Raw genomic sequence first — 22,960 nt, forward strand, 5'->3', positions numbered from 1 at the left:
AAAACAGATGCCTGTGCACTCCATTACCTCTCCATATTTAATTTTGCTGCAAAACTTTTTTGGTCAAAACACAAGTGATGCTAAGTGGATTCAGGTAATTGCTATCACAGGCAGGAATCATGCAGCGAGGCTTAAACATGTCCTGGGTTCAATGCAGCTAGCTTGCTGGTCCTGACAGTTGTTATACAGTTTATGCAGCTTGACTTTTCAATAGGGGCTCACTACCTGAGCAGAGGTGAAAGTAAGCCGGGACGGGCCACGTGGTGCTAAAGCATTTTGTCAAGATCATTTTATATTTCGACTTCTCAAAATGATTGTTTGGGCTACATAGTTGTTTCTTTGTATTTTAAGTCCCGGCTTCTTCTTGGTTGTCAAGGTTACTATTGATGTTTAACCAAAAGAACTCGTAGTCGCTCAGGCCCCAGTCACATGACTTAGGATGACAGAGGGGTGATCCCCATGGTAACGTCAGTCGTGCAGCGAGTCAGGGCAATTTGCTTCCTCATTAGTGTTGTGAGGAACGCTTTGTTGGGATCCATTTTCCTGACTCATGTTGCCTATGGTTTATATTCTAAAAGGAAACTTCCAACACTCCTCTACCCTCATTGCATAAAATCAATGAAGAGGGAATGAAGCAGCATCAATTTCACCAAAAAACACTGACCAGAACAAAACTGTACACTAAGAGCCCCTAATTACTGTGTGTTTACTTAGTAAATACAGGTGTGTTTACACACCATTACAGTGTTATTATGCATAGTTACAATGTACTTAATGTGTACATCTTTTTGCACCATAGATGTAGGTAAACAATAGCAGAAAAGGGTTGGGGATATGGTTAGTGTTAGGGTTATATTGTGCAAAAACATTTACACATTAAGCACATTGTAGCACGATGCTTAATAACACTGTGATGATGTGTAAGCACTCATGTATTTAGTAAGTAACTGCTTACACAGGAATTAGAGACACCTCATGTAAAGTGTTACAACACAAGAGGGAATGCTGAGAAAGCCAGCATGTTGTGGTAACTGACTGCAGTAATAATTGCAAAGTAACGGCTTCTACACTGCCAAGCCTTCAGCTTTTCAATCCTCCAGTTTCCATGAAACAGAGCTTCACTTGACATCCCTCCAACATGACATTAGCAGGAAAGCGATTTTAACCCCCTCTCCACTATTACTAGCAATCCTGTTCCCATAGATATCCTAGAGCTCTGTGTGCCAACAGTCTCCAATTTCGAGAATTACGTTTCGGTTTTTAAAACACATCAAAATATGTACTGTATCTGTGGATGAGTGAAAAATTATACTGCAAGTTACTACTATATATATATATATATATATATATATATATATATATATATATATATATATATATATATATATAGTTTTATTTTTTATAAGACATAAGCAAACAGAAGAAGTCATGACAAGAAAAAGAAGCTTAGCAGTGGCTCTAGCAGACATGCTCATTGAACCTGAGCAGTTAGCTTTTACACATTTCCATTTTCTTGTCACTTTGCTGTAACTAAAACATTTCCAAATCATACATGATTAATGACCCAGAGTGAAAGCTGCCAGAAACTGCAATGTGCTGTTAAATTGCTCCCAGGCATGATAATTGACATTTCTCATAAGATGTGATGTTCATGTTTGAATGGCAATAGGAAGCTGTTTGAGACCCAGCTGTGTAGAAAGTGGGGAGGCTGGCAGGACTAATCTTGATTATTTAGAGAACCACAGGGCATGTTTATCTCTTATATCACATGTAGCAGGTTTCATGTTTATTATGGATCTTGTATTAAATGATCCCACTGTGCTGAAGCTATGACTCTGGTCAGATAAGATCCACGTGGATAAGGACCTTAAACAACAACTCTTACGATGGACCACTGCTGTGTTTCAGCCTTGTACAGTGTATCTATTGTACAGTGTATCTATTGTACAGTGTATCTATTGTACTGAGATGGACGTGTTTCTGTCCCTTCATTCTTGTTAGTCCTGTTTCCTGAGATGGTCGTGTCTTTGTCCCTTCATTCCTCTTGTCCTGTTTCCTGAGATGGTCGTGTCTTAGTCCCTTCATTCCTCTTGTCCTGTTTCCTGAGATGGTCGTGTCTTAGTCCCTTCATTCCTGTTAGTCCTGTTTCCTGAGATGGACGTGTCTTTGTCCCTTCATTCCTGTTAGTCCTGTTTCCTGAGATGGTCGTGTCTTTGTCCCTTCATTCCTGTTAGTCCTGTTTCCTGAGATGGTCGTGTCTTTGTCCCTTCATTCCTGTTAGTCCTGTTTCCTGAGATGGTCGTGTCTTTGTCCCTTCATTCCTGTTAGTCCTGTTTCCTGAGATGGTCGTGTCTTAGTCCCTTCATTCCTGTTAGTCCTGTTTCCTGAGATGGTCGTGTCTTAGTCCCTTCATTCCTGTTAGTCCTGTTTCCTGAGATGGTCGTGTCTTAGTCCCTTCATTCCTGTTAGTCCTGTTTCCTGAGATGGTCGTGTCTTAGTCCCTTCATTCCTCTTGTCCTGTTTCCTGAGATGGTCGTGTCTTTGTCCCTTCATTCCTGTTAGTCCTGTTTCCTGAGATGGATGTGTCTTTGTCCCTTCATTCCTCTTGTCCTGTTTCCTGAGATGGACCATGTTGACGGGACTCAGGATCCACCAGGCTGATTTATTGAGAGCTCTTTGGTTTCACTTTTAATCTTTTTTTTTATGTTTCCACAATCATGTCAAATTAAATATGTCAGTTTAAATGGCCCATAATGAAGGTAATGCTGCTGGCAGGGGGTTTGAGAGCTCAGGGAATATTTCCTTTTGTTTTCCATACTTTAATAAGATTACAGGAAATAAATCCCCACTGCTGGCATTTTGCTTGAGTTTTGCTAATCATTTCCAGATGTGCAGTTGTGTTTCCAGCGGGCTTGAACAGGTATGACAGAGAGGATGCATTCTGTTCTGAAAACCCCAAGCCCTGCTCCTGAACAAGCACTTCAGCCATCCTGAACACTTTCAATTCGGATCAGTGTCGTGGTAAAAATGCTGATATTTCTGTAAGTATTTGTTTATTTATTCATTTAGGAATTAAAATGGTGTAAGCAGAATAAATAAAAACAAGGCTCTTGAAGTGAGTGCATCTTGTTTCCAGCGCTAGGGAGGCTTGTGGTTCTTTGCAGAGTGCTTGCTAATGCAGTGACAGGACCCCCATGAAAGAGGAGTCTGTTTGTATCTATTGTTCTTGTCTTCTTCTCTCAGGGTGTCGGCAAGGTCACTGAGCCCCCACACTTGAGCAGTGACAAGCATCCCCACCATTCTGTGTCCCAATCAAAACCATATGGGCTAAGTCAATAAGCCAGATGAGAAAGGAGCTAAAGTTTCTTTGTAGGTTCTACTGGGGGGTAGTGTATTTATATATATAGACGTGGTCTTCACCCCTGTGCACATGAAGACTCTTAATAAAGTTAATTACATGGAATGCCACCCTTAGATTGAGGTATAAGCCTTTTAAAGGTGTGACCCAAGCAATAAAACCACAGCCAGGTAAACCAGCTGTTTTCCTTACTACCAGTAACACTTTAGTTTACCAATCTGTTTAAAGAGATGATGTACAATCTATCAATTAAGTTATCCTATAGAACCGATTAGTGACAATAAAACAATACACTTTTGACATCATTTTTTCCTTATAACATTTTTGTTTATGAAGTTATGGATAAGGAAATTGATTTCTACCTATAGAGCGCTATCTGGGCCTGTGTGCTGTATGACACATAATAATAATAATAATCATTATCTTTATATAGCGCCTTTCATAGTGGACCACCATCACAGAGTGCTTTACAAGATGCGAGACTAGGGTGTGTGAACTGTGCATCAGCTGCAGAGTCACTTACAACAACGTCTCACCCAAAAGATGGGGCACAAGGAGGTTCAGTGAAATATGAAATCAGTGGCTGAGCTGGGATTTGAACCAGAGACCTAATGGTTCCAAGCCTGTTTCTTTAACCACTGGACCACACAGACTCCATAATAGTCTTTATACACTGATACAATACAAAGATGCAATGGCTCAGATGGTTAGCACTTGCTTTGGGGCTGAGCTGCTGTTTCCAGATCTCATCATACTGTACATTTCCTTTGTGGTGTTTAATATTAAAACATCTGAGCTTTGACTCACACTTTAAGCCTGAACGTTGCACTTCTATTTCCCTGCGTAGCAGAATGAAAAATATTTAGAAAGGTAGCCATCGTTAAAAATTCAAGCACAATAACTGTTGTTGAAAGCTAGTTCTGCGTCACTCAAATCTAAAAGCAGTCCAACAAAAAAATTCCTGCAGTATCAGGGTTTGTTTGGAGAAGCTAGAAAAGTCACGGTGTTTCAGCGCGACAGACTTTGGGGAGCTTGTCTGTTTGTTTTCCTTCTTTGTTACTAATATACCTTTTTTTGTGCTGTTTTTAGACTACCTGTTCCGGTCTCAGACTCTTTAGCTTGAGCTGAAAAATATGTGTGTCTAGAAATAGGCAATAAAAACAGAACAAAATGTCCCAGAAGGGGAAGGCCCGGTCCAGGGCCTGTGCTCCAAGCCCAGCGCGCTCCCCTGGGACTCAGCTGGGATGGCAGCAGCTGTTTAACGTCCCAGGCAGGCATGTTGGGATCTCTCTTTGTTCCCATATAGAATAAGAACTGTGACGGCACCTTCCTCCTTCCTTCCTTTTGTTTTATTCTCATGCACTCGACGGTACAGAAAACTGAAAGGCAGCCAGACCTTGATATTTTATTATTATTTCATTTTCCAATAAAGAATTCCGGTTCAGATGAACGGCTCTATGGAAGGCACAGGCACCGTTTGCAATCTCTGTGGCTTGGTATTTTGTTCTTTTCTTTCTCTTTATTCTGATTATAAACAAGCCAAAGTGTGCTGAACGACAGGAACTGCTCTACAGATTTTCTAAACGCACAGAAATGTGGCGCTGCCTCCATAGCGGGTACAGACTAGTGCCCTGTGCATGCAACCTTTATATGATCTTTCATAGATTATACCTCATTCCATCAGAAATATAACTGACAGGGTTCAGCTCTCATCAAGAATGCAAGAGATGTTTGCAAGGAGAGAAGAAGCTTGTCCCTTGCCAGCACATTCACTGTTTGCTCGTCTCCTGGAATCAAAAGATACTCTGTTAATATTGCCCTGCTATGAAACCCAGGTACTTTAATTGGCACAGTTTAGTGCCCATGAGAGGATCACGGCTAAAGCCTTTAGAGGGAATGAGAAACCCAGTCAGTTGCTGCCTTTCATTTAAACACTGGTTTGTTTGCACAGGAGTTTGGGTCTCCTATAACAAACCCAACTGTCTGGACTGGAGACGGGTCAAAGAATGAAGGAGGAAATATGCAGAGCAGTAGCTAGATAAATGATGTTCCACAGAACTATTTGATTGAATAAGCTTGCCAGAAAGTTGAAATGAAAGTTTCATATGGAAAGTCCATCTGTGATCCATCTGAAAAACATACAGATTGTGAATATAGAATCCACTCAACACTGCAATCAAGGGAGGTAGGGGTCCGTGACCCACATTCTTTACAATGTGCCCCTTTAGAAAAACACACATGCACACACACACACACACGCACACACGCACACACACACACACACACGCACACAAAAACAGATACACACACACACACACACACACACAAAAACACACACACACACAAAAACACACACACTCGCGCACAAAAACACACAAACAGACACACACAAAACCACACAGACACACATGCGCACACACAAACACACACACACAAAACCACACACGCACACAAAAACACACACACACACAAAAACAGACACACACAGACACACACACACGCGCGCACACGCACACACGCGCGCACACACACACACACACACAGACACACACGCACACACGCACACACGCGCGCACACACTGTACTGGGAGACATACACTTTGTGTTGATTTTATTACTCTTGAGGAAGGTCTTTAAAGGGTCTCCATGCAATTCCCACAAACACTTTACATTAAGAGTCTCTAATTACTGTGTATTTACATAGTAGTCACTTAGCCAATACATGCATACTTCTTACACATCATTACAATGTTACTATGCATAGTTACCGTGTACTTAATGAGTAAAAAGATGTGCATGATATAACCCTAACCCTTTTCTGAAACAATTGTGTACTTACATCTACATATACATATATTTACTAAGTAGCTAGCATGTAAATACAACAGTAATTAGAGACACGTAAAGTCATGTTAGTCTCAACTGTAGAAGCCTGAAGTGTTCTTTAATGTACAATATCAGTGACTCTGTATTGAAAACATCCCATCATACAGCATCAATAACAGAAGAGAACATCTCAGCAAATCTTTTATTTGAGATTAAGAATGTGTATGATAATGAGAATTTGTATGATAATGAGCTTTAAAGTGCACATGTAACAGGTTAAGTCAATATTTCATCTGGTCAGATCGCTGCGTTTTTATTAGTATTAAAGTCTCAGTTCAGCTGAGGAGCAGATATATTTATTTTCAAATCCAAATGTTACTGCGCTGAACCTCGGAGCAGTGTCTGACCTGGAGAAACAGAAATCCAGGGCTATTGAATGTGAGAGGGAGAGATTCTTGAAAAGAGCCAATGCAAGCAAACAAGAGTTTCTCTCAGGGTCTCAGAATGTGAGGATCCTTGCTTTGGATTCCTAATTAAGAGGAAGCCACTGGACAGAGAATGAGAAACTGTCGTCACCACCTGGGATTTCAATGGGAATAGCTTGGATCCAGCGTGTCTTCCAGGGAAAGCATAAGGTGTAGGTTTAGCTCTAAGAAGTGCCAAACAAACACGGGCCAGAACCCAAACAGAACGTTTCATACAACAAATACTGTTAAGAAACCAGAAATAAACAACCCAGCCCTTTCATTTCGAGGCCTGAACATTTCGACACGCCATTGACGTGTGCAGAACAGATTCTTTTTCGTGTGTTATTTTTCCTGTCCCTGATTGTTACTTTAAAGCTGGTCAGAATCTGTATAACTGTGTTCTGTGTTTTCCACAGTTACTTGCTTCATTTGTCACTGGATGGTTCAGCAGCACAGCCTCAGAAAACGGTCAATCACACAACAGGTTTACTTGCACAGGTAAATGTTGAGCTGGCCGTGCTGCACATGCATTTCTGTCAGACGAGGAGCTCTCAGCAGCTCTCCAGCTGAGCCCTGGGTTTCTTTCACAGTCTCCAGCCTCTTGCAGGTTTGATTTCTCAATGCCGGGTCTGTTTATCAGCGCTCCCTTAACATAAAACAGCGTGTTTATACATGCCGCAGCTGAAAAACGAGCTCTACTAAACGGATGTGAGGAACACAATTCGTCATGTTTTGCTGCTGTTTCATGTTATTGCTGTGGGAGATAATAATGTCAGACTCACCAGATTAAACTCTGTTATAATCATGGTTTCAAGAATATCTGTATTAATTACTGATAGCAATGTCAAGCTGGTTTAATCTTGCCAACGAGACACTGACCATGACAAGACTTTCATATTTAAAGTAAAGTAGCTAAGCGAATAGTTCCAAAAAATACCTAATAGACACAATTGCATATCTATTCATGGTTTATTAACATATAACTTAATTGGGTAACACTTTACAGTAAGAGCCTCTAATTACTGTGGATTAACATAGTAGTTCCTTAGTAGATACATGTGTGCTTGCACATCATTACAATGTTAGTATGCATCGTTACAATGTGTTTAATGTGTAAATCTTTTTGCATGATCGTTCTGCCTGGTTTTTTGTTTTTTGTTGCCATGCTTTAATGATTCGTTGTGGTTAGGGTTAGGGTTAGGGTTCATGCAGCTCTGCTCATTGAGACATTCTACAGTTTTGCAGGATTACTTTCCCTGACTCACTCAATAGAATGTCACCACTGTTGTGAACCTCCAGCCCTTTCCATGCTTGTTTTGTTTGCTCTGGCTCAAAGTGGCAGGAAAATTGTTCGTTTGCGTAATACATGCATCATAATAATCTGAGCAATGCTTTCTGCAAATTGTTGACGTGTGTGATTCCAGCTACATTCACAGAGCGAGTGAAGCATATTGTATCTAAACATCAAGCAAGACTCTTAACTAGCAGCACTCACTAATAATGATTCTCTAGTATTTGCTATTTTTAAATGAGGAACATCGAATCAATACAACAGGGAGGGGGTTTGACACAGGAAAGAGCAGCACGGTTCAGCTAACATGTGTGGAAACGTCACACATAGCCTGCCTGCTGCTATTAAAGGGTCCCAGTGATTCAGCAGCAACAATTGGGAACCGATTCCATCCACCCACCTTGTGTCGGGAAGTGTCTCCTGCCCTCCCTCTCTGTTCGGAGTCTCTCCACTCACTTTCCAGTCCTCTGCTACTAATCTCTGTGTTTTACACTTAAAATACTGACTAGAGATCATTTATTTCAACTCCTTTCAGGACTTTAAACACTTCAATCAATTCTTCCACAACCTGTCTTTCTTTTATTTCAAAAACCATCAAACCAGGGCAAGGTGACCCCATCTTAATGCTATACTGATCACTCCAATTGCCTGTCTTGTGCTTTCCACTGGAATGCCAGCACAGAGAACACCGTGTGTGCTGATTAGTGATACATTGACATTGCATTTGTCATCCTTATTTGTACTGGAATAATGTCAGTTCATCCTCAGCTATTTTTTTGAAGGAATCCTAAACTATCTTCATTTAAATCCTCTGGTTGTTTTCATACTCGAGACAGCAGTCAGAGCGTCGGGGCAAAGGGCTGAGAAGAGGAACAGTCTGTATTTGAGTAGCGATGCAGTTCAGATCAGGCAGCTCTGTGCAATGAAGCCAAGTGTGCTGCTGAAATACTTGAAGAGGACCCTCACCCCTGCATTTCTGAGTGTGGGCAGTAGATGAAAGTCTGATTTGAACAGATAGTGTCTCTTTATCTGATTTGAATGGATATTGTCTCTTTCTTCATCTGATTTGTTCCTTTGCACTCGAAGGACTCGCTCAAGGTCACACCACTCTTCCTTTCTTCTTCATTATGGAGGAGATGTGCCGTCTTTCAGGGTTCTGTGTTGTTCTCCCATCCCACGCGACACAAGCAGTCTATTCCCCCTGAATACCATGCCTGAGTCCGGAGTTACCAGATGTGTGCTTGCTGTCTTCTCCTTTCATTCCTATACAGTCTCCTCTGTGTGCAAGTGGGCAGGACACAGGCTCTCACATCCTCATCAGGTCTCAACCTTTGAGCACCATATACTGGTAACACTTGAAGTGTCTCTAATTACTGTGGATTTACAGAGTCGTTACTCTCTTAGTAAATGCATGCAGGCTTACACATCATTACAATGCTATTATGCATAGCCACAATGTACTGAATGCGTACATTGTATTGCATGATATAACCCTCTCCCTTTCCTGATACAATTGTGTGCTTACATATATCATGCAAACAGCTTTACTTGTTAAGCACATTGTAACTGTGAGTAATAACATTGTAATGATGTCTTGTAAAAATATGAAATTTATATCAACCCAATATCAGGGTCGGTTCCACAAACGTTTGTCCACTTGACATATTGAGTGTTTCATTAGGCGCTTGAGGACATGCTTATCAGGAGTGCTTCAGGATGAAGAGATTCCTGGGAAGAGTCCCTGACGTCTCTCTCTCTCTTCATTGCCTAACTCGCTGATGGATTTTTCCGCAAATCCCTGAGGAGGAATTACACAGAAAGAACGACTCGAAAAAAAATGAATAAAAAAATAAATAAATAAAATTTATGAGCCGGACAACTAAATGTGTTCACGGCTGCCAAATTTTATTTTCTTTCCAAAAAAAGAGGGGGTTTAATAAAACAAATGTGTATTCGGGGGAAGAAGAATCTCTCTACAATTAAATGAAACTCTAGAAAATTATAATATTGAATAAGCTGATGGATCAAAGCAGATGATGGATGGCAGAGATGGATACACTAATTCCCATGCTGTACCTTTTGAGCCCTCCATGCAGTGTGCACAAGGTGCCTGTGTGTGTGGAAGAGGCATGCAGAACACAGCACCCAGATCACTGCTTTCTTTAATCAGAATAATATAACACTCACCGGCATCAATCATGCAACCTTTAAAGCACATGGAACTTCACTGACACAGTTATGACAACAGTGCCTGGCATTATTTCACATCAGATATGACACTGAATTGGGCTGCGAGCCTTGCTAAATATTATTTTAAAACTGAAAAGGGTAACACTTGATTTTACATGGATCAGAATCATAAAATACGTTGCTATTGTGAGCAGAGCTGCCTGTACTGGATGAAAACAGGACCAGAACCCCAGCAGAACATCACAGCTGCCTGTACTGGATGAGAACAGGACCAGAACCCCAGCAGAACATCACAGCTGCCTGTACTGGATGAGAACAGGACCAGAACCCCAGCAGAACATCGCAGCTGCCTGTACTGGATGAGAACAGGACCAGAACCCCAGCAGAACATCGCAGCTGCCTGTACTGGATGAGAACAGGACCAGAACCCCAGCAGAACATCACAGCTGCCTGTACTGGATGAGAACAGGACCAGAACCCCAGCAGAACATCACAGCTGCCTGTACTGGATGAGAACAGGACCAGAACATCACAGCTGCCTGTACTGGATGAGAACAGGACCAAAACCCCAGCAGAACATCACAGCTGCCTGTACTGGATGAGAACAGGACCAAAACCCCAGCAGAACATCTCCAGCTTTCCCTGATCCATGAGCACTCTAACAGAGTTCATGTCATCTATTTGTGTGCATGTGAACAAGTGTTATTACCGTGAATACAGCAATAGCTGAATGTGCCGCACATCTTATTTGTAACAGCGATGCACTGAGATGCAGGCAAAGTCATAAGAAAATGAAATGAGCTGCGACAGTGCAGGCATTTTTTCAGAATATTTGTCTTGTGATTGAGTTTTATTTTAGGGGCTAACACTGATGTGTGTTGATACGCTGTCTCTATAAATGCACAGGTATGCATGTAATTTTGTATACTGTACCGCACGTAACACTTACCCATACTAGTGAAGATGAATTCCTTTTTTTTTAAACTATTGTTGTCTGACGCTTGATAAACACACACCACAACTGAACTGACTTCAAAGATTGCGAAGAGGGATGTTGTGTTGTGTTAATGTCTTGTGCTTGGCTTCAGTACAACTGTAAACAATCTGCTGACTGTCCTTTGACTCCACTAGGGTCAGGAACTGGGACTGGATGGAAAAGAATCATTCCTTCTATCATATTCTTAAGAATGAATGTTCCACTGGGTGCTGCAGACTCGACTGCTGCAGCCTCTGCACATTCTCACAACTAGAAAACCAAAGCAGCCCATCCAAAGTCAGGTGAGCAACGGTTGAAGAAACACCTGACTGAGAAAAGAATGGACTGAGTCCCTTGTTCTTCCTCGCTGTGTTTTACAGCACCCAGTACACCGCTATTACTGGGTTTGGTTATAAAAGCTGGGTCTGTTGCTGGTTTGCTCAAAGTATAAATACATTTTTAAAATCCAGCTCTTAATAACCATGCACACAAAAAAAAAATGCTTCAAATTACGGATTTGTTGATATTTGCTGCATATTTGGACTTGAGTGTGGTAGAACATTTCCAGAGCTACGCTAAGACATGCATTATGAGTTCAGATGCAGTAGGATCATAGCCAGCTGGTTCCTGGGTGTAACTGTGACATCTGTGGCAGCAGACACTATGCTGTGTGTGTTCTATAGGGTGGGCCTGACCCCTGGAAGCACAGGTCAGTAATCAAACCCAGATGTTACTGAGCCATCCTGACTTGTCTCTTGTTCAAACTATCTAATAATCCATTAGGCATTTCGACCTTTCAGGAATCCCTGCCTTGATTCGGAGAATGCCAGGTTGCCTTTTCTCCAGAACGGATCAAGCTAGGAAGGTAGATGCACTGGGATGAGAAATGCACACACAGGACACTTCACCCTGAAGCAGTTTTTGATGATACACTATAAGGCAGTTATGTGGCTTGGTTCAAAGCCATCAAAATAAGCACAACTTCAAATGGCTATATATATATATATATATATATATATATATATATAGCCAGAGATATATATATATATTCCTTAAACGTTTTCTGGATAAAGCGGCCTCATGTAACTTTTCTGAAGTTCTCTATTGTTTCCCTGTATCAAAGAGATCCACAGTGCTGCTCCTGCCAGACAGTCTTGTTACAATTAACTCATTTAACCTCAATCTGCAGCATGGTTCACAACACTCATAGGCACAGATACATAGCCCACTGCGTACTTGATGTTAATGTGAACTGAACACAATATTTCCCTTCTAGAAATAAACACGAATATATAATTCCTAGGATAATGAATGATGATTGATTTCAATTCTGGTGCTTGTTGATTTTAGTGCTGACATTACTAAATTGCAAGGGAGCCCCAGTTCTGAACAGATTTGAACTCAGAGCTCCATAGGAGGAAGGCTCACACATTGACTGGCTGTGCCACTTCACCCCCACACTCCACTGCCTTTGACTGGCTGTGCCACCTCACCCTCATACCTCTGCACTGCCTCTCTTAAGCATCGGGTTTAGAATGCTGAATAATATCTTAACATGTATGAATCAGGCTACAGCTGAAACGGCACTTTTAAAATAGTACACAGATGAGCTTGGAATGACTTGTGAATGGCAGCTGGCAGCAGCGGACTTCAGACACTGCTGCGGAGACACAGACTCCCTTCTGTTGCTGCAGTTTACTTCAGGGTGGAATGGCTGAAGTGTTAGTGCTTTTGAAAAGACACAGCAAGCCTCATGTCTTTCACACCAGTGTAGCGCATCACTGCACGGGCGCTGACCCTCTGCATGCGGGGGTCACTCATCTCTCCACGCTGCTGCTACACTGCTGGGATGTGACAGTGTCAGAGCTGACCCCCCCTTCTAACATCTTCTTGGGAGGTAAGCCTGGACCCATTGACCCTTTGGAGAGCTGCTTCAGCCACCCTTGGACCTGGGATGTGAAGTACCTCTGCGCAATACAAGTGATACCATTTGCATATACTGGATACAGTATGCACAGTTGCCACTTGCAAGCTCTCTAAGTGCCACACCAGTTTTGATCATTAACATTACAGATGGAGGCAAGGGATTGCTGCGTTTGAGTTTGAAGAGGTTTCTTTAGTAGAGTAGGAGAGCAAGCAGATGTTTAGTCATGTAGGGGATGAGGAGAGCTCCCACGTGTTAACGTCCCTGTCTTTGTCTCTAATGAATATGGTCCCAATTCAAACAATCTAAAGAAGATGGCTTTAGATGTAAAATTAATACAAAGCTAAACTAATAACTACTGTATCTTTTCAGTTGTGTTATATATTCCATTCGGGAGAAGAGCAGATAGTAAAGAACTCCCCCCTGGCATTTTTATCACGTGTCAAACTAGGACACCAATGCCACCGACTAGCCACAAAACAACACTGCATTTGCAACAAAACAAGCAAACACTTTTTTATTATGTGAATCACCTTGGTGAAAAGCAATAACAAAAAAAACCCAATACAGTAGTGTCTTTGGGTAGCACAGCAGCATCCTAAAGCACAGCCAGTCAGAGTAGAAGCCAACGTGTTCCTACCTTCTGCAGCCACTGCGTGTTGTTCTCCATGGCGTGCTCCAGGTGCTGAAGCTTGTGCAGTGGGTTCTCCACAAAGGGTGCATCCCTCTGCAGGGCGTTGCTGCTGCCGTACTGGTCCTGCGCCCCCCTGCAGTTCTCCAGTTCGGGCAGCACGAAGGTGTAGCTACACTGCCCGTGCTGCACCCGATGCACCCGTCTCCTACTGCCATCCGCCCCACGACGCTGGGCACTGCTCGCTGAGGAGGCTGCTGAGGCACAAGCAATCAGCAGACTCAGACCAATGCAAGACCATTGCATCGTGTTCAGCTGACACTACCTACAACACTGTATTACAGTCCTTTAAATCTGCCACTGTCTGCAGGACTGTATTAAAGTCCTTTACGAGTTCTTTAAATCTTGCAGCCCCTTTTCACTCAGAGCTCTTATTTAATTGCTGTGCAGATGCCCTATTAAACTTTTTTTCTCTGCTGCCTCTGACTTGCTTAAACTCTCCCAGAGCTCTGTCTCTGTCTCTCTCTCAGGCAGGAATGACCCACGGACAGCCTGTGGAAGGAGCTGTGGATCAAAATGCGTGCTTCTGCCTCCCTTCTATCCCACTACCGTGGGGTCGAGTTTCAAAAGTGACCAAAGTGAAAAGCACAGCCCCTTATCTCACAGCCGATAAGAGCCAGAGGGAAGGCTTCCACCTAATCATATCAGCTCCCCATTCTCATGTGTCAGTCAAGTGGTAGAGAACACACAAACCTGCCTGCTTTTTAAATAAAAACCGTGGCTATGCTCAAATAAACCAAGCTCATTAATCACAGATGTACTAAAGCAGCAAAGACTCTGGGATTAGGAGAAGAAAGCGGAAGAAACTGAAATATTCTTAGAAAGTTCTCAGAAAAATTTCTTCTAGAGCCTGCTATTTTTGTAATTTTCATTTTTAACAGATTTGTATATGTTTTTTTTGAGGGGGGTTGCACAAATTGTTCTGCAGTTCATCTGGTGTCTTGGCATCTGTTCAAAAATGTTTGTAAAACATAATAAATGCTAGCAGCTCCATGTATAAAAATGGCAATTGGCTGCACTAGTTCACTGGCAGGGATCGTGTTTTAAGGGATCAAACCCTTTAAACGTACAGCATTGCAGCTGATCACACATTTTCACTGGCATTGCTTTATGTCTGAAATATAAATAAAGATTGCTTAACAAAAACAAAATCACCCTCATTTTCTCTGGTGCGCTTCTGCACAATAATGTGTGGCTCAGCTCCCCAAAAACTATGTGAGTTCCCAACACAGAAACCCAATCTAAACAGAGTCTGTTCTGTCCCAGTCACAATGCAATAGGAGAGTCTGTTCTGTCCCAGTCACAATGCAATAGGAGAGTCTGTTCTGTCCCAGTCACAATGCAATAGGAGAGTCTGTTCTGTCCCAGTCACAATGCAATAGGAGAGTCTGTTCTGTCCCAGTCACAATGCAATAGGAGAGTCTGTTCTGTCCCAGTCACATTGCAATAGGAGAGTCTGTTCTGTCCCAGTCACAATGCAATAGGAGAGTCTGTTCTGTCCCAGTCACAATGCAATAGGAGAGTCTGTTCTGTCCCAGTCACAATGCAATAGGAGAGTCTGTTCTGTCCCAGTCACAATGCAATAGGAGAGTCTGTTCTGTCCCAGTCACAATGCAATAGGAGAGTCTGTTCTGTCCCAGTCACAATGCAATAGGAGAGTCTGTTCTGTCCCAGTCACAATGCAATAGGAGAGTCTGTTCTGTCCCAGTCACAATGCAAAGGAGAGTCTGTTCTGTCCCAGTCACAATGCAATAGGAGAGTCTGTTCTGTCCTGGTGCACAATGCAATAGGAGAGTCTGTATTTATCTGTACACGACAGATATTACTGTGAAATCAGCACACATTTCCAAAACTAAAAAAGACAAAATAATGACTGTAAATGAATACGATGCAGTGGGCAGGGAAATACATTGTTTTCAGCTTTAGAGAATCTTACTATATAGTTACAGAAACTGCATGTCTCATTTCTATTAAGCCAAGCTCTCTGGTAAACGTTTCTACCCAGTCAGAGCGGGATAAATAAATAAAACCGTCTCTTCCCAGAATGCTTCAGTTCCACTGGGCAGGCTCATTGGAGAGGCTCTTTGCTGTGTGTCCTTGGCATGAATTAAAAGTCTCCTTACCCTCACTCGGGGAGCGAGGAACAGGACTGCAGCAGAGGACACAAAACAAACAAATACATAAAAACACTCTGCTCCCCCCTGGATGGAAGGAGTACAGAAACACAAAGAGTATTAGATACAGAAACACAAAACGACAAGACCACAACGAGAGAAATCTCCTTGATGAGCTCCATGAAGCTGTGTGAGCACAGTCTCTGTGTGAGCAAGCCCAGCGGATTACACCTGGAAAGTGCTCTGAAAGCCCTTGGGTCACTCTCATTAGATTAGCCTGGGATTGTGCCACACGTCCTGTTCGCTTTGTAAAGGGATACAGCAGCTGGGAGCTCTCTACACAGTTCAGCAGGGATCAGATCAAGCTTGTATCCCAGCCATTCACGTGTGACAAAGTGAGAAGACGGCTGTTTTCTGTCCTGGTTGTGATGTGTATTTACTGTGCTCCAGAGCAGCTCCTATCAGAACCATATCTGCAAGTCATCTTCCTGTAGAAACCTTATCTTTACCATCCGCAATAAAACATGGGCTGAAATACTAACTGTTCATTGTCAATTGCCAGTAGCAGGACTGCATAAGAGTCTGATTAGTAGTGATATCGGACTAGCTGATGTTACCTTCAGATAAGGGAGTCCAGGATTGCTGCTAATCAGGGTCTGTGAAACTGGCAAATAGCTTCTTTCACATTTCAAGATGTTGTTTTTATTAGTTCATACAGCCCTGTTGTATGCAATCACTGCTTGTAGTTAACATGGCTTTTGTATTCCCTGAGATAGTTTTATACTTGGCACAGCATGTCCCAGCCAGTCTCAGCATATCCTGTTTGTAAATACATATGATGGGAAGATCTAAAGCTATATATATACCAGGATTAGAACAAAACAAAAAGCACTATTTTAAGAACCCATACACCATTGCCCTTAAACTTTGAAACCAGGTATAATTCTGAGCTCTTCCTGTTGTATTTCGGGCTGTAAATTAAGGACACTTGACTTCACTGTACTCAGACTGCAATTGCATGTGTCATTACTTGGTTATGACATTGCTTATAACCACATCATATGAGTTAATACAGCGTTGTTACAAAAGACGTTTGCGAATGCCAACATTTTTCATGTTGTAATAAAGGCTGCTGTTGCACTGTGACTACACAGCTAGAGGTGTAATTACTTAGCTGCTGCACGAGTCATGACAGTTATGACAGTGTAATAATTAGGGACACTTATTATTAAATCAAGCCTTGTGTTTTAATCACAAAGCCAAGCAATGTTTAGAAAGAATGTGCCAGTCAGAAACCATAGCCAAACAAACTATACAAACTGAAACCACCTTTCAGCAAAACGATGTGCTAGAATGATCAGCTAAATCAATTCAAGAGAATTGATTTAGCTGATCAGAGCACACTTTTCTGCAGTGGGTTTGCAGCGTACTGATCAGGTCCAAGGGTTCGGATTGTCTTCAATGGGGTTGTTAATTAATTTGATCTCTTTAGCTATCCTCTACAGACCCGCTGCAAGATAATTAACAAATGTCCATTCTACAGCCAAACAATACAAAAGATTATGCAGTCTCTAGCAGTGCAAATAAACAGAAGAAATCAGAGGGATAGAAAGGGCTGAGAGAGAAATGTTCAGCGACTGGGCCTATAACTATAAGAGTTGTGTTGACTGGATCCCATGATGCAACCATGATTGCAATGAAAACACCATTAATCCCGCCATACCTGCTGAGTGCCATGGTTCATTAAACTGATCTTACAATCACCCACAGCAAAACAAGAGGGAAGCAGTCTCACCAGAGGAGCACTAGCAAAGACATTTTTCAATGCTCAAATTATTTTCTAACAAAATAGTTATTATGTTGCAGTTTCTCATTGTCATAACTGTTTATGCTGTTATTAATATAATACACGGTATAATTATTTTATTCTCAGATAGTGTAATAGTTGCCAAATGCCAACAGAGCATGGTTATTCTGACGCTCGCATGCAGCAGCTGACAGTGACACACTGGAACAGTTATCACTACAGTATGCACCTCCACAGACCACTCTGGGAGCATTGCAAGAGATCAAAGGGATGTGCTGAACTTTCACTTAACTCTGGCTGAATTCACAGACCCCTGTTAGCATGTCATAGGTCTGGATGTGGCTGATTTGACTAATCTTGCACTGCCTGATGTTAATAGCAGTATCTGAAAGGCCTCTTCAATTTAAGTTCAAATCCCTCCAAACTAAAGGGCTATAGAATGTACTAAACACAGTGTCAGCGAGGGAGAGACTATGTAAATAGGAAGGTTCATTTGAAGCAAGGAATCAGCAGTCGGCTGGTGTTTTCTGATGGGTTTCGATGAGTGTGCAGTAAACTTTTCAACACAGCGTGCTAGAGGGCTGTACTTTAATCCAGAGCAGACTGGGGTGAATTCTAGAGCAAGCAAGCATCATCACCCTCAGCACTAGACCCTATTAATCACACCAATTCTCCCATTTATCATTAGTGTTTGTATTATATTTTATCATGAACAAGCAACTTATTTGCTTTGCAAATTCCTCAATAATCTCCTAACGGTAGTAATCACGGTGTAATCACAGAGACTTATGGCTCCCATTAAGCGCAATTAGGTTTTCAAGTATTCTAGGATTGGTGCCATACATGTATATGTTAACACACAGGACCTCTCTAAAAAGCCTGCCTGACCGGATAGATAGAGAGCCTTTGCGTTGATAAAGCTCTGCTTTGCTAAACTTGAGAGTGTGGCTGTCAGATACTGTGCGTGCTAGTGTGGTCTGAAAGCATGTGCTGTATATATTAGGCTTTATTACCTAAATCAGAACTTGCAGGTTCCTGTTTCTTATGACTCTTATGCTCAACCTCAGGGGCAGAGAAGAGGGAGTCAAGTGAAACTCTGCACCTCAAATCCCTACGCATTGCAGACACACCAATCTAACGAGGACATAATGGACAATGCTCTTCCCATGCTGCAGGCTTGGAATGCCCTTGCCTTCTTACTCAAGTAGGACATCTCATTGGTCAGCTTCATCAAGTAGGTCCTCTCATTGGTCAGCTTCATCAAGTAGGACATCTCATTGGTCAACTTCATCAAGTAGGTCCTCTCATTGGTCAGCTTCATTTACAGGAGTGCTAAAGCTTCAGCTCAGATGGGAATTGCTGAGGCGTCTGTAACAGGCAGTGGGCAGGCTGGTGTGATGTTAACTGTAATGTTAAATGGTTTGTTTTGAGAGGTGGGAGAAGCCGCTGTGGGGGGGGGGGAGCAAAGGTCATCCCAATGTGAACGTGCACAGGAAGTGATTAAGGACTTATGTGAAGCAGAGAGAGCGGAGCATGCCCCATGGCCCTCTGGGAATGTTTGCATGCTTCAGAAGGGCTCATGGGAGCCAGGAAGAGGCTTTAAATTAAAGGTGTAGCATCCTATCTAGAGTAATCTCACTCCAGACTACCAGCGTCCCTTTAACAAGCCTCATTTTCAGTGGATTCGTAACGGTCATATGTCACAATTCGTTATTAACCAAGTTAGGGAAAAATCTATATCTTCATTACACAGAAAAAAAACACATTACTTTTTGAGAAAAAACTGTGCAATTGTCTAAAAACGGTATGGTGAGTCTAAATGATCTAGACAGTCAGGGTGTTTTAATCAGGACACAGTCCGCTGGGTTCGTGCTGCTTCATGGCATGATTCATGGCAAGCGTTAAAACTGTTCCTGTAACAGGAACGTTTTCTACCCAAGTGATACGCAGACTGGAGAAACTTGAAAGATCTTTTGATTTGCTTGGGGAAAGACACCATAGTGATTGATAAACGGTGAAGAGGAGGATTGAGAAACCAAGCCGCAGAGACCTAGAATAAAGAATAACATTTAGCCAGCGCAGCAGCATGTCATTCGCAGGAGATCGGTTTTGATCGTTCTTTAATCTTGGCTGGATAAATATTGACTTATTTTCAATCTGTGTCAACGGTCTGCGGCTCTGTGCTGGCTGGACAGGCAAGAAAAGCCCGGCCATTTGCCTGTTGATGCTTAAAATGGTTATGAGATGATTGCCAGAAATGAAGTAACTTTTAGCAGCATTAGACAAAGAGATATCCCAGCAGATGTGAGCTCTCACTGAGCTGCATCTCATTATGAATAGGGGCTCAAGGACACTAAAATCCTTTCACTTGCACACTCTGAGCTGCATGCTCTTTATGAATAGTCTGTGTCCAGCGAGCAAACAAAGGGTTAGGTGCTGTGAAAACCATCATGCTTGAATCCACCTCTATGGTAGAGACACGTTTTAAATGAAGATGATTGAGACCCACAGAGAGTCAGCACATTATTTGGTCTTGTCATTGAAGCTGGAGTCGTTACACTGGAGAGGTGTAATTGAGGGTAGAAAGCTGAGCTGTGTCACTGGCTTTGTGAGTCTGTGCTCTTGCAGATAGAAAGCTGAGCTGTGCCACTGGCTTTGTGAGTCTGTGCTCTTGTGGAAAGCTGAGCTGTGCCGCTGGCTTTGTGAGTCTGTGCTCTTGTGGAAAGCTGAGCTGTGCCGCTGGCTTTGTGAGTCTGTGCTCTTGTGGAAAGCTGAGCTGTGCCGCTGGCTTTGTGAGTCTGTGCTCTTGTGGAAAGCTGAGCTGTGCCGCTGGCTTTGTGAGTCTGTGCTCTTGTGGAAAGCTGAGCTGTGCCGCTGGCTTTGTGAGTCTGTGCTCTTGTGGAAAGCTGAGCTGTGCCGCTGGCTTTGTGAGCCTGTGCTCTTGTGGAAAGCTGAGCCGTGCCGCTGGCTTTGTGAGTCTGTGCTCTTGTGGAAAGCTGAGCCGTGCCGCTGGCTTTGTGAGTCTGTGCTCTTGTGGAAAGCTGAGCCGTGCCGCTGGCTTTGTGAGTCTGTGCTCTTGTGGAAAGCTGAGCCGTGCCGCTGGCTTTGTGAGTCTGTGCTCTTGTGGAAAGCTGAGCCGTGCCGCTGGCTTTGTGAGTCTGTGCTCTTGTGGAAAGCTGAGCCGTGCCGCTGGCTTTGTGAGTCTGTGCTCTTGTGGAAAGCTGAGCCGTGCCGCTGGCTTTGTGAGTCTGTGCTCTTGTGGAAAGCTGAGCTGTGCCGCTGGCTTTGTGAGTCTGTGCTCTTGTGGAAAGCTGAGCTGTGCCGCTGGCTTTGTGAGTCTGTGCTCTTGTGGAAAGCTGAGCTGTGCCTCTGGCTTTGTGAGCCTGTGCTCTTGCAGATAGAAAGCTGAGCTGTGCCATTGGCTTTGTGAGTCTGTGCTCTTGCAGATAGAAAGCTGAGCTGTGCCGCTGGCTTTGTGAGTCTGTGCTCTTGCAGATAGAAAGCTGAGCTGTGCCGTTGGCTTTGTGAGTCTGTGCTCTTGTGGAAAGCTGAGCTGTGCCTCTGGTTTTGTGAGCCTGTGCTCTTGCAGATAGAAAGCTGAGCTGTGCCGCTGGCTTTGTGAGTCTGTGCTCTTGCAGATAGAAAGCTGAGCTGTGCCGCTGGCTTTGTGAGTCTGTGCTCTTGCAGATAGAAAGCTGAGCTGTGCCGCTGGCTTTGTGAGTCTGTGCTCTTGTGGAATGCTGAGCTGTGCCGCTGGCTTTGTGAGCCTGTACTCACAGATTGTGTGTGCCGGCAATGTCTGCGTTTCTTACGTTCAGTAAAAGCACAGCTCTGAACTCCTCTGGTGTATGGCCTGCTCTGTTCATTACACCCAGTCATGAGCTGGTAAGGCTGTAACATTCAAGCACAGAATTATTATAGGTTGAACAGAATGTAATTGTCCAGTTAAATAGTGAGGTTTGGATCATAGAGCTATGCTGCCATCTGGTGACTGAAAGATGTATTGCCCGTTCTATACATTTTAAACAAACCTATGCAGGTGTATTCCTATTGTGTTTACATTTATTATTCTAAAATTGAACAATCTTTGGTTTGATTTACATGGAATCTAAAATATTCAACTTTTTTCAAATGATTACAAAAAATGTCAAGCCAGAACCGTACAGTTTCCACTCATGGGTAAAAACCAGGATATCGTATTACAATTAATAGTTACAGTATTTTTCATAGTGTAAAATCGACATACCTAGCCTAGAGCTCACTGTATCTCATCTTCAGAACCCTGCACACGGTGTAGTGCACAACACAAAATTAGCAGGTCTGTGCACAAGGCGTTTCTAACACCATCCACTTAGCTGTAGTATTTTATTTCACCGCAAGAGGGTGCTAAAGTCCCAGTTAAACTTCTGATTTACCTGAAAACTGCACAGGGTTTACATTCACTTAAAGCCCCGTGGATGCAGCAGCAAGAAACCTTTTATTTGCAATGATTCGAACAATGATATTGCATTTCATACAAACCAATACAACGTGCCAGCCTTGAGACAGAATGAACCAGATCCCTTTTAACATTTGAAATGTTAACAAAACAAGAATGTTGAATATAATTTAAAACAAATTAAATATGACTACATATACAATGCAAACGAATAATGCCAACATTACGATTATAAAATAATTTCACAATACAGATTTGCATATGCAATAAAAACCATGTGCCATGCATCTTCATAAAACAAGAACAAATGCAAAACATTTTGGTGCTAGAGGGATTAACACAGGTCGTTTTGTAAATGGGTATTTATGATGCAGTTTGACTAAACGAATCCAAGGCATTCTCTGGACTGAGGGCTCAATTAAACAAATGTTTTTGGGGTTACAGGCAGTACCTGAATGTAAAGCTGCAGAAATGAACGCCGTGTCATTGAAGATAAAGCGTTGCTGCAAAGGTGGCCTGTTTAGTGAATGAGCATAATAGACTGTATCTACATAGACCCCTGATCTAGACTGTATCTAGACCCCTGATCTAGACTGTATCTACATAGACCCCTGATCTAGACTGTATCTACATACATCCCTGATCTAGACTGTATCTAGACCCCTGATCTAGACTGTATCTAGACCCCTGATCTAGACTGTATCTACAGACCCCTGATCCAGACTGTATCTACATAGACCCCTGATCTAGACTGTATCTACATACACTCCTGATCTAGACTGTATATAGACCCCTGATCTAGACTGTATCTACAGACCCCTGATCCAGACTGTATCTACATAGACCCCTGATCTAGACTGTATCTAGACCCCTGATCG

At 42.7% G+C, this 22,960-nt stretch overlaps 1 protein-coding gene across 1 annotated transcript in view; it reads right to left on the minus strand.

Moving 5' to 3' along the window:
* The window catches only part of LOC121297703 (angiopoietin-1-like), a 42,799-nt gene extending 28,369 nt beyond the window's left edge, over positions 1 to 14,430 (minus strand). The window contains exon 1 of the mRNA XM_041224146.1: positions 13,673 to 14,430. Coding sequence (XP_041080080.1) covers positions 13,673 to 13,969 — 297 coding nt within the window. The 5' untranslated portion in view covers positions 13,970 to 14,430. The remainder of the gene's footprint in view (positions 1 to 13,672) is intronic.
* Between the last annotated feature and the right edge of the window lie 8,530 nt (positions 14,431 to 22,960).

Source organism: Polyodon spathula, chromosome 23 (assembly GCF_017654505.1).
Source record: "Polyodon spathula isolate WHYD16114869_AA chromosome 23, ASM1765450v1, whole genome shotgun sequence".
In the NCBI taxonomy this organism is placed as follows: domain Eukaryota; kingdom Metazoa; phylum Chordata; class Actinopteri; order Acipenseriformes; family Polyodontidae; genus Polyodon; species Polyodon spathula.